Raw genomic sequence first — 14279 nt, 5'->3', positions numbered from 1 at the left:
CTCTGAGCGGGCCCGGGGGAGCTGGCGGAGGCCAGCGGATCGCCCCTGTTTTATTTAAACGTCTCGATTTTTTTTCCCCTCTTAGCGCTTAGTTTCTCCAAACAGGCCAGGCGTTTGTCTTCAACCTGCTATGCTGGCTGCCGTCTGAAACCGCAGCTGGAGGAATATCTTCATAGATGTGAGCACTTACTTAAGCAGTAACTTTCATTTCCCTCACTTAAGTCGCCCATTCCTCTCCTGGAGCGTTTATTGGAACTGCACCATCAACTAGACTGAGGAAGTTATGAGAAGTCTTTTTCTTTTACTTATTTATGTTTGAGATCAGTTCTGGTTCATTCTGCAGAACTTGGGCCAGTCTTAACCAGTCTTGGATCAGAAACGTTGTGAAGGAGAAAGGAGAAAGTTGGTGCGTACACTGAGATTTACCCATTCCGTTTTGTTCTGTATGCATGACAGTAGATCAAGATGCACACCCCCGTTTTCTCTTTGTAAATGTAAGTAGCTATCTGTATAAAAATACCACTGTAGATAACTACCATATGTGAGTTCTCGTTCCATTAGATACAAATGTTCCTTATTTCTTAGTAGTCCTGGTATGTCTTTCGCAASCTATTCTGACAGCTGTTGTAGCTGACAAACTACAAATTCACCCTTTCCTGGTCTGAGTTTGCAGCGGGTGCGAAGATTTCTGCAGATACTGCTCCAGAACAAAACAGGATGAGAACTGAAAATTCATACTGGATACCACTGAGGCAGAGTTTCAGTAATACAATCAAGTAGCCTAAGGGTTCATAATATTCTGCAACAAAAAACAAAAAGAAGAAAAAGATTAGAAAAAAAGTATGATGAAACATTTTGCTTGTGAGAGATAGAGGTCTGATGACAGTCTGTATTGTGCATGTAAGGAGTAATGTCAAGATGCTCAGAGCAAGAGCGGTGTTTGTGCTCGCCACTGAACACAGGGAAATTGGAACACAGGTGCAATGGCACAGAGCAACCTCCCCCTGGAAAAGAGAGGCAGATTGAGATTTGCTTATGGTTAGAAAAGGGGAAGTGACACATTGCAAGTATGTTGAATGGAAAGATTTTCCTGTTAAGTTGCCTAATTTCTCGTCTAAACATACTGCAGAAAATAAGTAGCAGGATTAAACACAGTAATTATTTGTGCTGTTTCTCTCTTCTGAACCATGATGTAATTTTAAAATCACTATTAGTTTGGATTGATAGGAATTGTAGTTAGAGAAAATCCTTAATGAAGACTTGAAGACAGATACTCATACAACAAGACAGCAAGTCAGACCTCAGAGCTCCTAGTACTGGATCAGAAATGCTGGTCTAGGACCACTGTTGTGCAATGCACAGTTCTCCCCCAGTATAACTGCATTTTCCAGAATGACTCCTTTTATCAGGGCTTCCAGGTTTTTGTTTGTTTGGTTGTTTTTTGGTATCTGCTGTTGGGGCAGAGCATGAATTGCTGGTGAGGTCATGTGGGGAAAGCAAAGTGTAATTTCATAGGGTTTTTAAGAACAAAAAGCTGATGTTAGCTGGCACTGTGCATGGCCTGCTTTGTGCTGGTTTGTTTTCTGTGCAGAGGCTGGAATGGAACTTTGCAATAGTAAGCAGATAGTTTTCAAAAGGAGAATAGGGCCTCAATTCTGCAAGTATATAATGTAGATTTAAATGCCACTTTTCGAATGTTTACATCTAACCCACATTCATACAATTTCCAAAGCTTTCAAGGGCAATTACCATATGGTTTTGCAAGCTATGCCATGAACAATAAATCAGGGAACTGTTCTTATCTTTAAACTTCCAAAGTGTCCTGGAAGGACAGAACTCCTATATCTGATGTTCAGTTTGGAAGAATACTTTCATGTATATTTTAATCTGATTTTAAAAGATTTATCTGAATTGGAAGGTGCTTGCTATGTATTCAGTACTTTGCTTTTCCTGAGTCTCAGGTCTTGCAATTCCAGAATGTACATAGTGCTGCTGTTTGCTTTCTCCTAGGTGTAACAGAGAAAAACATATTTTTATTCTCCAGAAACCACTTTGTCCCCACCATCCCTGTAATTTCAGCATAACTTAACTTCCTCTTGTTTTTACTATGTAAGAACAATAAATTTGCTTAATCTCTTCTGTGTGCCTTTTTTTTTCTCCCTCCCACTTTTGAGGGAAGTTGTAATAGATGAGTTTTTGTATCTCTTTTCATGAGTGTCCTCTGCTGCAGCTTTTGCTACTTGCAACGTCTTTGATGTTTTTGTCCTGTTTCAGTTTTTTGGCAACTAACATTTGTTCTTTTCAGGATCTTTTCTGCTTTGTTTCTTGGTTCTTTTCGTTAATGTTTTATTTATCTAAAGGATTTAGTGGCACTAAGTGTATGAAAGCACTTATGACCCTAGCAGATCTTTATTTGACAAAACCAGATTGATAGTATGGTTTTATGACTTGAAAATCACAATTTTTTTCTCCACAGGAAGAAGTTATGGTAACTTACAGAATGTTTTTGACAGAAGAAAGAAAACTATAAATACCCACAAATCCTCCGTTTCAGAATGAAATTCCTACAGCTACTGTCCAGAAGATCTGCGGGACTGGAAATGCTTTTTCAAGCATATTTGGGCCAAAACCAAGTCCCATATATGTGCCTGACTACTTCCACTTGCCTTTATAGTAAGAAGAAAAAAGTGAACGGTTATGAACACGTCGATCAAGAAAAGTACAAGAGTTTGGTCTATTCTGTTACATCTTTCAAAACCAACACTCGAACACCAGAGACATTATTTGAAGAAGATAATTTATTATATGGGCCGGCAGATAAACATAGACCTCCAGCTAAAAATGTTGAAACAAAAGCTCCAAAGAACTGTGTTCCGCTCATAAACCCCAACAAAAGAATTCTAGACAGTGGCTCTAATCTTCCCCTGAAAATTGGCTTGCAGAAAAACAAAATACCCAGTGTCACCAATATTCTTCAACAGACGATGCCTCCACAGCAAGCCCTTTACCTGGAAAAATGGAAGCAGAAAATGATACTGGACCTTGGGAAAGACGGTTTTGCTGAGTACACCAAGAGTAAGTGTAACCACATTGTGTTTACACAGTGGAATCACTAGCCTGGTAGCTGGGACGTGCCAATGTAGCTGCTGGATCTGGCCCTAGAAGTTCATCTGGGTTGGGTTTTTCCATCATTGGATTTCCATCCAAGGTGCAAGGGCCATAATGTAAGAGAAGGGCGCTAGTTACTAATGATCTGCTCTTTGTGCAACAACCACCAAAACTAATTTAGAATTTAGTGGGGAAACTAGAATTAGACTGTAGACATTCTTTGGTCTGTCCTACCTGCCTGTCCATTACTTGTCTATTTGCTAGAATCAGCAACAAATAGGTATTTCCAGTTGATYTGACTGAGCCTGTTTGCAGATGCAAATGTGTATCCTGAAATCACATCCTCCTGTGTGCTTAGAAAACTCCGTGCCTTGCTTTACATACTGAAGTAAACCCACTTAAGTAACTGTGGGTTTAGTATATGCAGCCTTTTCTATGAAATTCCATGCATTTAGGTGTTTTTATTTTATAAACCAACACAGCTGACTTCCCCCAGGCTGTCGGAGTGAAGACAGAGTGTTGCTAAGGTGATTGCCCTTGGGGAATAGTGGCAAGATTGATAAATGGCATAACTACTCTTGGCATAACTACTTATGCTTTTGCAAAGAGGATATGCTTTGCTTATGCTCTKTTTGAGTTACTAAGCACCTCAGTGAATAAGCTTCATAGGAAAGTGACATAGAAAATCTTGCACAGCTGTTTAAAATGAGCTGTCTCTGAATCATTTCTGCTTTAAGCCCTTACTCCTAAGAATTAGGTCCATCCAGTGAGGGAAGAAATTTGTTCAGCTTAGGTGAGGCAAAGCAGTAGGACTAGTTGATACAGCAAACAGTTAATAAGCAGCCTAAAATAATGTTTTTAATTCATAGAGATTGGCAAATGGCTTTGAGTTAGCRGGACATGAAAGGTCATGTTTTGTTCCTGTATAATTAGTGAGATTAAAAAACAAAAAAGGGATCATTAATATAAAAGATACTGATTTCACTGTTGGCATTTTTGTGTTTTGTTCCCCTCTCTTCCTTCCATCCTGAAGCTTTCCATGTGAAAAGGAGGTTTGGTTTGAGAGCTATGCTGTGTTACATTTAGTACACACATCCCTCAGGTATTACGAGTACTGTCTGAAATGTGGGGTTTTCTTGGCATCTCTCTTAGATCTTTTTCTCCAAGGGAATCTCTTTCATACAACTTTGGAGTCTATATTACTGTCTGAGGAGACGCCAGCGAAGGGGCAAGGAGAAGACTCTGCTGTTTCTGGCTACTTATCGAGTGTACAGCACGTTTTAAAAGATATCAGCGAAGTCAAAGCCCTGGAAAGTGCCGTTCAGCATGAGACTCTGCAGTACCTGGGCCTGGTAGACTGCGTGGCCAAGTATCGGTGAGAGGCTGGTTCTCCAAGAACCCCCCAAAATCCCAACACTGGCGTTCTGCGGTGGGCAGAAGGCGTTTTCCAAGCTGAAGAGGGTGTGTTGGTAGCTCTGGGGAGCAAGCTGGGAGGASTGCTGAGAGAGGCAGAAGGGATGAGCTCTGAGGGGAACCTGGTGTCAGAAACACCGCTGATCTTTGGGGAGAATGCCCATTGGAGAGGGGAGTGAGCAGGGTAGGCTTAAGCAAGACTGGGGTGAGAGCAGGTTTCTTTGGTGCCATGTCTTCTTACTGGAACTTCAACACGGTCCTTGTCCAACGCTCTTGTGTTACTCAGAGGCCAGTTATGTGTGATCGACTGGAAGACTTCAGAGAAATCAAAACCATCCCTGCAGAACACTTTTGACAACCCCTTGCAGGTTGCAGCATATATTGGAGCCATAAATCATGATGTCAACTATGACTTCCAGGTAAGCAGGCCTGCGACCTGCCAGGACAGGCAGCAGCACCTGTGTTATTTTCAGTTCTCCCCACTTCCTGACTTGAGGCACGTGCTATCCCTCGCACAGCTCTTGGTAGCATTTGAATGCTTGCCCAGCCTTACATCAGGCTGTGTTCCTGGAGAAGTGCACTCTGAAATAGCTCCATGTCCCTTGCTAATCCTGCTGCTTTTGCAGCAGTAGTATATTGCCATTGGTTTTAAGGAAATTCCTGCTCAGTGGGAACTCTGGGTGCTCAGTGTCTTAGGAAATCTGATGAATTTACGGTGAGAACTCAGCCAGTGGCAGTTGCTTCTGCTTTGTCTTAATTTTGGCTTATGTCCAGAGTGGGAAAGAGGGAGAGAGGAGAAGGAAGCAGAAGAGCATGGAGACAGGGAAGCAGAGGAGCAGCATGTTCCTCACTTCATGTGTTGCTTTATCACCCCAGCAAGCGAAGGACTAAATGATTTGCTTCTCCAGTGTGTTAGGAAACTGTACAGCGCTTTCTTAGAGGAGAAGGATGTGCTCTCAATCAATCGTTTAATCAGTAAATCAGTGTAGGAATATTCTAAAAGACTCCAAAGGAAAGACTCCTACTGCACTTGAGGGATTATTAGTTCTATACAAAGCTGTGAAGGGGGGAAACTTAAAGGAGGAGAGAGAAGGGTAATTCATAGAATACACAAAGGGTTTTCTAGAATAAAAGAGTTAGTATGCATGGACACTTAAGGTGCACGATCCTTATGCAGTGAAATGTGCAGGCTTCTCTTAGTAACCTTCTGCAGCCCTCTGCCTTACTCCTCATGGTTGTTTGGGGTTGGAGTTAGGGCTGTTTGTCAATAATCAGAGATGTCAGGACACACATAAGTCACTTCCTGCTCAGGCCGAAGCTGGAATCAGGTCAGCCTGATCACTCCCTCCCAAGCAAAATCTCATCAGTTGGCAGCAAATTTTACCCATCCCTGAAAGACAAAAATAGACCTCATTGGTCCGTACCCTGCAGTTTCCACTGAGGTCAGTGGGACCTTTGGACTCCCCCTATTTGTGTCTTCCAGGTATTTTATTGGGGTTTCTTGCTCTTTTTTGTTTCCCTATTCTTTGCTATACGTTAAACTGAGGTTTGGCAAGGAAGTCTTGTCTTTGGAAGTGCTGGCTGAAGTGGCACGTTAACACTGAGTTTCTGACAGCATCCTGCTTTCCACCGTAGGTGAGTTGTGGACTCATTGTGGTTGCCTATAAGAATGGCACCCCGGCACATCCACATTTCATGGATCCAGACCTGTGCTCTCAGTATTGGAATAAGTGGCTTCTGCGCCTTGAGGAATACAAGGAAAAAAACTAAGCCACACAGAAATGAACGACTTGAGGACAGAGCCGAAGAACTTTGCTCTGATTTTATCTTCCATTTTAATACATAGCATTTTTTTGAACAACCTTTAAAAAAATATTTGGAACAGTGAATACTTACTTGCCTATTGTAGGTGACTTAGGCAGGGCAACGCAGCCTATATCACCAGTAGGAAAGTTTTTATAAACTGCAGTCAAATTTAAATAAAACTGTTTAATAAAATCATCTGTCTTTGGTCATTTTTGAGAAAAGGATTGCAGAACTGAGACTCTGGAAATTAAACTGCTGATGAACTAAAGCTAAAGAACATTTGTGGTGTCTGAGCGAGAGATGAGAGAAATGAAAACAGACTGGGTTGGCTGGTTGGCTATTAAGCCAGTCTTGCTAACCTCAGAGGTACCTATTAACAGATCTTTAATGTTTGTGATTTTTCTTTCAGCAACAACTGGAAAATCTGTGTTAAGCACCGTAACCAAAGCTCTTGTGAGTAATTGCTGAAAATACTAAAGYAGATTAGCCTTTGAGCAAAAGCAGCTCAGCAAGAGAGGGACAGGGTCGTACCCAGAGGAACTTTGCACCTTAGCCTGGCAGTTCACAGTCACCCCTGTGCAGGGCGGGCCAGTTCTGTGACCCTCTCCAGCGCTGCCCGACTTTGCTGGGCTCTCTGTAGAGCTTAGTGTCTAAAGAGAAGTGGGCAGGCTGGCTGCTGGAGAGACTTGGACCTTTGTCGAGTTTAATCTTCAGCTTTTCTAGGGCCCTAGCTGGAAATCTGTSTGGTAAGACTTGGTTAGATGCAGCAGAATGTGCTTATTCAAACCCTGCTCTGGTGATGGCGTGATTATGCGTAATTTAATGAGACTTCTAACTAAAAGAACGACTCATGTGGAGACTACGCAACTGTGCTCGTAGAGGACTAACTGGATTTGGGACCTTTGAGCACTCAGGAGTCCTACCTGCTTTGTAAGTTGGTCCCCGCTACACCAAATTTTAATAAGTGGGTTGTTCAACATCACTGACCGCTGTTGAAAGGTAACTCCATAGATAAATCAGGACAGCAGGCAGAAGCAGRAGGTGGGTGCCCTGAGCAGAAGCACGAGGTGACAACACGTGGTGAATTTGGGACTCCCGTGCAGCTGGGTGCCCTCCAGTCACTTTGCTCACCCAGGAACATGCCCGACCACGTGCTGAGCTCCACAACCAGTGTCCAGCGTCGTGCTGACGACCGCACTGCAAATGTTTGAGGGGATTCTCYCTGGAACCATTTGCCGAAGCAGAAGGTAACGTTTGTCCTCAGMCAGTTCCGTCCCCAGCACCTTCCCTTTACACCATTCGGTCAGAATGGCACAGCCTCAGAAAACCTCAGCACTAGAATCTTCTAATTTACCTCAGACACCTTCTTTGCCCCATGGACTTTCTATTTATTAAAGTATTCTATAAACCATTCTGGTACATAGGATGACAAGTTTAATCTTTAATCTTTTTAGTATCACTTTATTATCAAGGTTTTCAAGGTCCCAAGCACCCCCAGTTCCATTGAATAAAATAGTAGTATCATTAGAAATGCTTAAAAAAAAAAAAAAAACCAAAAACGAAAAGCTATTCCCCACCAGAGCCCAAGCAGATGTCTGGGTAAGACAGAGGCAAATGGAAAAGAGTTTTGATTTGGACAGACACCCCRAATCTATCGTTTTAAGGATGATTATGAAGGTAGTGGTTGTGGCTCTGAATGTCAGATTGAGTTACTTGGTTTTACCATACACACAACGCAGCAGCACATCTTCCCCAAGCGCACGGCTTAGTTTGGAGCACAAAATGCATCCAGGAGAATTTGTAAGTAAATCTATTCCTTATTATGTACTTAAGTTAATTAGAAACCTGTTTAGCAGCTGTGTCCATTAAGAGACAGACAGACAACGTGTGCTTGGACTGGCATAACTTGAGCTTGTTGAGGACGTTACCACCCCACCCTTGTCCGTCCTAGCACAGCCAAGCGCCCGGGCAGGACTGYAGCAGCTCAGCAGCACCTAAAGCACCCTCAGGTGCCTCAGGAGGTCTCAGCCTCCTCCATTTTATGTTTTTCATCACTAAATCTGCTCTCAGTCCTCCCCATCTTGGTGCTCCTGGGTGCTCCACAGGAGCTGCAGCAGGGATGCAGGTGAATCCTAAAAGCATGGAGCCGTAGGACCACTCATCATCATCACCATCATCGTCATCATCGCCTCTTTGCCTCGTGGCACCGCTTGCACCCAAAGCCTCTGCTGCCACGAGGCAGTGAAAATGAGAGGCCAGAGTCACCCGCACGGGGGTCACACACACAGAGGCAGCTGGAGGCTCCCTCCAAATTGCTTTGTGCTGCTTTGTCRTTTCGGTCAACAGGCACTTGATCGTTCATTAACAAAGAGGAAAAAAGAATCCCAAACTGCACATACGCGCACACACAAACACAGCATAAAATAAACTGAAAACTGCATGTCATCGCGACGGATAATACATATATTCAAGTCATTAGACGTGTTTTCTTTGGGTTTCTGGCTCTGATGTAGATTAAAAGAATGCGTCAGGAATCCCCAGAGCCAGGGTGACAAGCCCAGGAGAGTCAGAGCTAAARTCACATTTAAATCTAAACATGATAAAATATGTTCACAGCTTGAAATACCTCAGAATGAGACCAAAACTCTGCCCTCAAATAACGTCACTACCTGGAAGAGAAAGTGTAGGAGAAAAACTCTGCATCCTTAATTAAAAAGCAAATCTCTTTCAGCTCACCTTGGCTTACAGATCCATAAATCAAGACTTTACTGCCTGGGAGGATAGAGTTGGGATTCACTGTGCATTTAAACTTCATTTACTGTTAATCTGTGCTCCTCTCCCAAAGACCGTTTTAGTGATTTTSTCATCTGAGAATAACACAGAAATAGCTGCTCCTACGTGGCTCCTTCCACCCGAAGCTCCTTGGGATATTGTGTCAAGAAAAGGCGAAATTATCTGCCACGCAGCCAGGTGGTAGAGCTGAAGCAAAAAATGGGTTTCCCTGAAGGCCAGTTCAACAAATTCTCCATGAGCAGGTGACGTGGCCTCTTCCAAGCTTTCTGTTTCTTGAACAAAAAAAGAGATGTTTGCATCACACGTGGGAATAGTTCTTTCAAGTGGAAGTTCTGTCGGAATCAACAGAGTCCTGCTAACAAAGAGCATCCCTGCAATTTCAGGGATTTCTCGCAAAAGTGTTTTTAAAAAAATAATATATAGATATATAGATACATATATAGTTCCTACGTGTAAACTTCATTCCCTTAGACCGCTATAATCCACTGCGTTATTCATCTTTGTCGTCGCCTTTGACGTTCCTCTGCAGGACCGGGCTCAGTTTGTTCTGCAAAACTGCCGCAAGTTTTTTGGAGGTTTTCTTCAGGAAAGCGCTTCCGGGGTGGACGCTGCTAACGTGCAGATATAGGTCCTCCTGCGTAGGGCCCGTGTAGCCGCAGTCTTCGCACACGTACAGTTTATCTCGCCTCTGTTTGTAGGCGTATTGCTGCTGCACGCCGTGGATCTTCTTGAGRTGGGACTCGAGGGAGCAGCGCTGGGTGAAGGCCTTGTTGCAAACCTCRCATTTGTAAGGGCGGATTCCTACAGAGTGAAAAAAAGGCAGAAAACCCTAATTTGGGTTTAAACTCTTGAAACTCATTATAGCCCTCCAGGGAATCAGCAGGGGACAAGGAGCAGCCATAGCAGGTAACTGAGCAAATGCCCAGCAGCACGCGCTACAGCTTCCCCAAGGAAYTGCCTGTCTACATAAAATAAATGCGTTCACGTATTTAGGAACCTAGAAATATTGCAAAGAGACTTCAGTAGATACTGAACACAACGGATGCCCATCGAGGCATCACTCCCGAAAAAGAAACCAGTAGCAGCTCTCGCAAAACGGGATGCTCTAAAGCCCTCTTGGAGCCCCCTCACTCGGCCCGTTCCAGCTCACTTTCCATTTGTCSTTTTCGAGTAACTGAGAACTTCTCTCCCTTCAACTTACTCCTGCAGTTACACCTTCAAGAGAATTGAGATGTCAAAAATACGTGGCTCTGTCTTCAAGGGGGCAGAAAGGGCTGGCTGCTGACCTGCAAGCCTGAACAATTTGAGCTGAGCCAACCAACACCATCAAACACACCAAGGAAGAAGCAGCACCTGCTTTGCCAGAAATCAGCACAGYGTTAACAAGAACAACCACCACACCACCTCCTGATACTTAGCTGGTGAATAGTGGAAGGYTTATTGCAATAAGAAAACTCTTGCCTGCATTTTGCAAGTCTTAAATAAATCAATAAACAGGAGATTAATTCATTCCACTCTATGCTTTCCTTGGGACTTTGGGACCTTTCCATTACTGTGGGAGCTTCCCATTGCTTTGGGATTATCTAAAACTTTGATTTTGCTGCCTATATTATTTTCAAACTCTGCTCACACCACGAAGCACATTGGGTGTATTTGGCTTTTACATTCTCTGATGCCCCCTACTACTCATCCTAGCAAAAAGAACAGGCATGTACCCATGGATGCTTTCATAGGTTCCTCATATCAGCCTGGAGAAGACACGTGCCCAAGCCAGAGGACTGTGCCCTGTGCATTCCCGCACCAAGGAAGACGCCCCTGGATAACCTGTATCCTCCTGAATTACCCTGACCRGGAAAAGCTCCGGACTATCTCCCTGGGCAGGGCAAGCAACACAGAGTGGTTAGGCCTGCTGCTGAGAAACCATGTCCAATGTGAAAGACAAAAGCAAGAAGGAAAAGCCAAGGCTTCACTCAGGAAAACGTGGCTGTATGACAGAGGAGGAAGAGGGAACTCTGGTTTCTCTCAGTCAATTTTGGGGCAATTTTAACCATGGGAGGTCACATCTCCAAGACCTCATTTCCACCCTGTGCAGTATCTACGGCCAGAGCTGCTGAATCTCCCTCTGGGAAGCTGGTAGCTCATGCCACAAGCAGAGAGGAGGGATACTGCAGAGCAACCCCAGATCTTCCATGGGCTTTATAGGAAGCTGGAAATCTGGGAAGCTGGAGAACACTCTGTGCAGGAAACTGCGGCATCTGTGAAAGCCTCAGCACACAGGTCCAGAAACAGCCCCGGTGCCTCCTGTCCTTCCCTGGCTGATTCAGCGTGGGATAAATGGAAGCCGCATGGGATGTCTCGTTTCCACAGAGAAGCTCAAGGCTCAGAAGCAGCTGCGCTCTGATGCCCTCACAGGAGGCCAAAATGCAGCCACAGATGAGCCCACAGAGAAAGACTACCAACAAAAATTAAAAAAAAAAAAAAAAAAAAGAAAGAAAAAAGAAAAACCCTGCTCCTCATTTCCTCTAGAGGGCAAAGCATTTTCATTGCAGGACTCCATGGTACGCACTAAACCCCCGCTAATACCTGGTGGATTATCCCCATGCCACGAGAGCTCCACCAGCCACCCCGGCTCTCCAGTCGGGCTGGCCAAGGCAGCACCCAGGCACGATTACTCCAGATCTGGGCATAAGCTCATCTGGCTTCACATGGATATCGTTAGTCCTCCCCAGATTTCCTTAATTCCAGGAGTTTACCTGCTCACAGGCCCACAACTCTTCTCCTTCACCTTCCCATCACTTCTCGCAAACGTTTCCCCACGTTATCACCCCGTTGGGTCCCCTTCACCCCCCTGCCTTGCTCCCACCTCGCCCCTTCTCCCCAGTTTACACCAAAATAGCCCCCAAGGCCGTGGGCAAAACGCTTGGGCAAAGCGTTCTCACCAGTGTGGGTCCGGACGTGCCTCTTGAGATCAAAGGTGTCGTTGAAGCCCTTGCCGCAGAAGGTGCACAGGTGTCTCTTCACCTGGCTGTGGCACTTGACGTGGCGGTTGAGCATGCGCTGCAGGCGGAAGCCCTTGCCGCACAGCTCGCAGCTGTGCACGGCCGCCTCGCCGCACGTGCCCGTGGTGAACTGCGAGACACAACGGCGCAACAAAAAGGAATGAGGAGGAGGAGGAGGAGGATGGCTCGCTCGCGGCCTCCGGGGAAAAAAAAAAAAAAAAAATCCTCGGGATAAGGTCAAAAGGAGATGTGGGAATATTCAGGAGGGGTTACTCTTCACACCTGCCTTGCAATGAGGCGGCCAGGGCRGGCTTCAGCCTGACGCAGGGCTCCTCGGGGAGCAAGAGGGCCGCGATGCCCAAGGCCGTCATGGTGTGCATGGAAGGGAGCCCAGCTAGGGAGTCTATCTGCTACCGTGTGGCCTTCCTGGGATGCCAGGGCTCGGCTGGTGGCGTTAGGGGGCACCTGTGCTCCAGACGCCTTCCAGAGACATGGACCTAGTCACAATCCCTGCTCAAGCACATGTGCTGAGGCTATGGTCTGCTGTCCTTAGGGCCGCATGGGCTTGGTTTCATGCATTCGCATACTGCCTGGCTTGAGAAGGTTGCTCCAAGGCCAGGAAGGAAGCAGTAAAGGAAGTCCCCTCACAGTCAAAAAGCAKTGGTGGCCACTGCCACCATAAGCAACCCTATGAACACCAACAGCGGAGGGTAACACGCACAGCGCAGGCAGGCAGCCCCCGTCACCCGCCGCCGGCGACACCGGCCCTGCGGACGGGAGGGCACCGCAGCGGAGGGAGCCCYGGCAGAGCTGCTGTTTGCCCGGCGCAGGTGAGTCACGGAGGCAGCTCTGTGCCCGAAGCCCTCCCACGCGCGCCCAGCCAGCTGCCCTCTAGGCTGGCGAAGCGTTTCCACGCTTCCAACTTCACGGTTTCCCAACATGTGGAGGGAAAGCACTGCTCTGTCTTCTTCCCCATGCATGGAAAAGGACCTTTTTCCCTACTGGTGGCCCTGATAAGTCGGCAAACTGTTGGGATCAGGAGAAAACCCCATTGCAGCCCTCTCCAAACCCTAGAAGCGGGCTCCCCAAGGAGGCACCCTGCCATGCAGGACTTGCCTCCTCGCTGCCCGAACTGGTCCGTCCTGCCTGGGCCGAGCTCTCCGGCAGGAGCTGAGCCAACGCGTCCCAGGGACAGCGCGGGCCCTGGGCGCCGGCTTTGGGGCTCCCTCCCCTCCAGGGCGCTCACCTTAATCTTGGAGCGCGCAACGGGGCGCTTGCCGGGYGGCTCGAGCAGCATCGCCCCGGCGGCGGCGGGATGGGCTCCCGGGGGGCCGCCGGCTGCCCCGTCCCCAGTGCTGCCGCCGCTCTCCCGGGCATCTTCGTAGCCGAGCAGGACGCAGCCCAGGCCGCCTGCGGAGCGGGAGCGGGCGCGGGAGGAGGAGGAGGAGGAGGTGAGGGCGAGGGGGGGAGGAAGAGCGCGGCGAGCGGGACAAGCCGCGGCTCGGCGCTGTTTGAGCTGCGGGCGGGCCCGGGGGCGGCTCCGCGGCTCCCGCCGCCGTCGGAAACTCAAACACGAGCCGGTCCCAAAGTTCAAACAGCTCCAGCGCCGCCGCCTTCCCGTTATACCCGGGGCAAGGGCAGGCCGGGAGGAGGGGGGGCCGCCAAGGGGACCCCCCCCCGCCCCCCGCTTTCTCATCGCGAGCCTTTTCCTTCTCCCCCCGCCCCCGGCTTTTCTCATGCAAACGACGTTTCCCACTTTTGCGGCCCGGGGGGTCGGGGGTCGCAGGGCTGGGGGGGAGGCGGCAGCGATCCCGTTAAGCGGGGGGTGCTCTGTGTGTGTGCGGGGGTGTCCCCAAAACGGACCTCGCGGTTGGGTGCCCCCCCCCCCTCACCCTCCGCGCTTAGCACAAGCGCGGCGGCCGCGTGCGCTCCCTCGGGGCCGCCCCGTATCCCGGGGGAAAGGGGTGAGGGGAAAAGGGGTTGGGAATGGGGGGGTTGGGGGAATAGGGGGGGTGCGGGCAGACCCCCCCTCCCGTCCCATGCCGTGCCGTCCCGCCGGGCGCGGGCGGGAGCCTCACCTGGGATGTAGGTGTCGGCTCGCTCCTCGTCGGGCAGCGCATCCCAGCGGCGCGGGGCGGGCTGCGGGCTGCGGCGCTTCAC

General features: G+C 47.8%; 2 protein-coding genes across 5 annotated transcripts in view; one reads left to right on the top strand and one right to left on the bottom strand.

The window, feature by feature from the left end:
* The first annotated feature begins 16 nt into the window (after positions 1-16).
* Positions 17-6373, top strand: MGME1 (mitochondrial genome maintenance exonuclease 1). Of its 4 annotated transcripts, XM_026041757.1 has the most exons (6): positions 17-178; positions 344-406; positions 2477-3075; positions 4261-4483; positions 4808-4940; positions 6157-6373. In XM_026041757.1, the coding sequence occupies exons 3-6, from the start codon at positions 2556-2558 to the stop codon at positions 6289-6291; spliced, it is 1011 nt and encodes a 336-aa protein (XP_025897542.1). In that variant the 5' UTR covers positions 17-178; positions 344-406; positions 2477-2555; the 3' UTR covers positions 6292-6373. The 4 variants fall into 4 exon arrangements, with proteins under 4 accessions (XP_025897542.1, XP_025897543.1, XP_025897541.1 ...); XM_026041758.1 differs by lacking the exon at positions 344-406; XM_026041756.1 differs by lacking the exon at positions 17-178 and having other exon boundaries at positions 205-406.
* Positions 6374-8216: 1843 nt separating this feature from the next.
* Positions 8217-14279, bottom strand: part of OVOL2 (ovo like zinc finger 2) — a 7145-nt gene continuing 1082 nt past the window's right edge. The window contains exons 2-5 of the mRNA XM_026041737.1: positions 14198-14273; positions 13366-13529; positions 12060-12249; positions 8217-9921 (exon numbers count right to left, since the gene is read on the bottom strand). Coding sequence (XP_025897522.1) covers positions 9611-9921; positions 12060-12249; positions 13366-13529; positions 14198-14273 — 741 coding nt within the window. The 3' untranslated portion in view covers positions 8217-9610. The remainder of the gene's footprint in view (positions 9922-12059; positions 12250-13365; positions 13530-14197; positions 14274-14279) is intronic.

The sequence above is a fragment of the Nothoprocta perdicaria genome, unplaced genomic scaffold (assembly GCF_003342845.1).
Source record: "Nothoprocta perdicaria isolate Ctin4 unplaced genomic scaffold, notPer1 scaffold_290, whole genome shotgun sequence".
Taxonomy (NCBI): Eukaryota; Metazoa; Chordata; class Aves; order Tinamiformes; family Tinamidae; genus Nothoprocta; species Nothoprocta perdicaria.
The sequence above is the reverse complement of the archived record's forward strand: the minus strand, read 5'-3'. Positions and strand labels throughout refer to the sequence as shown.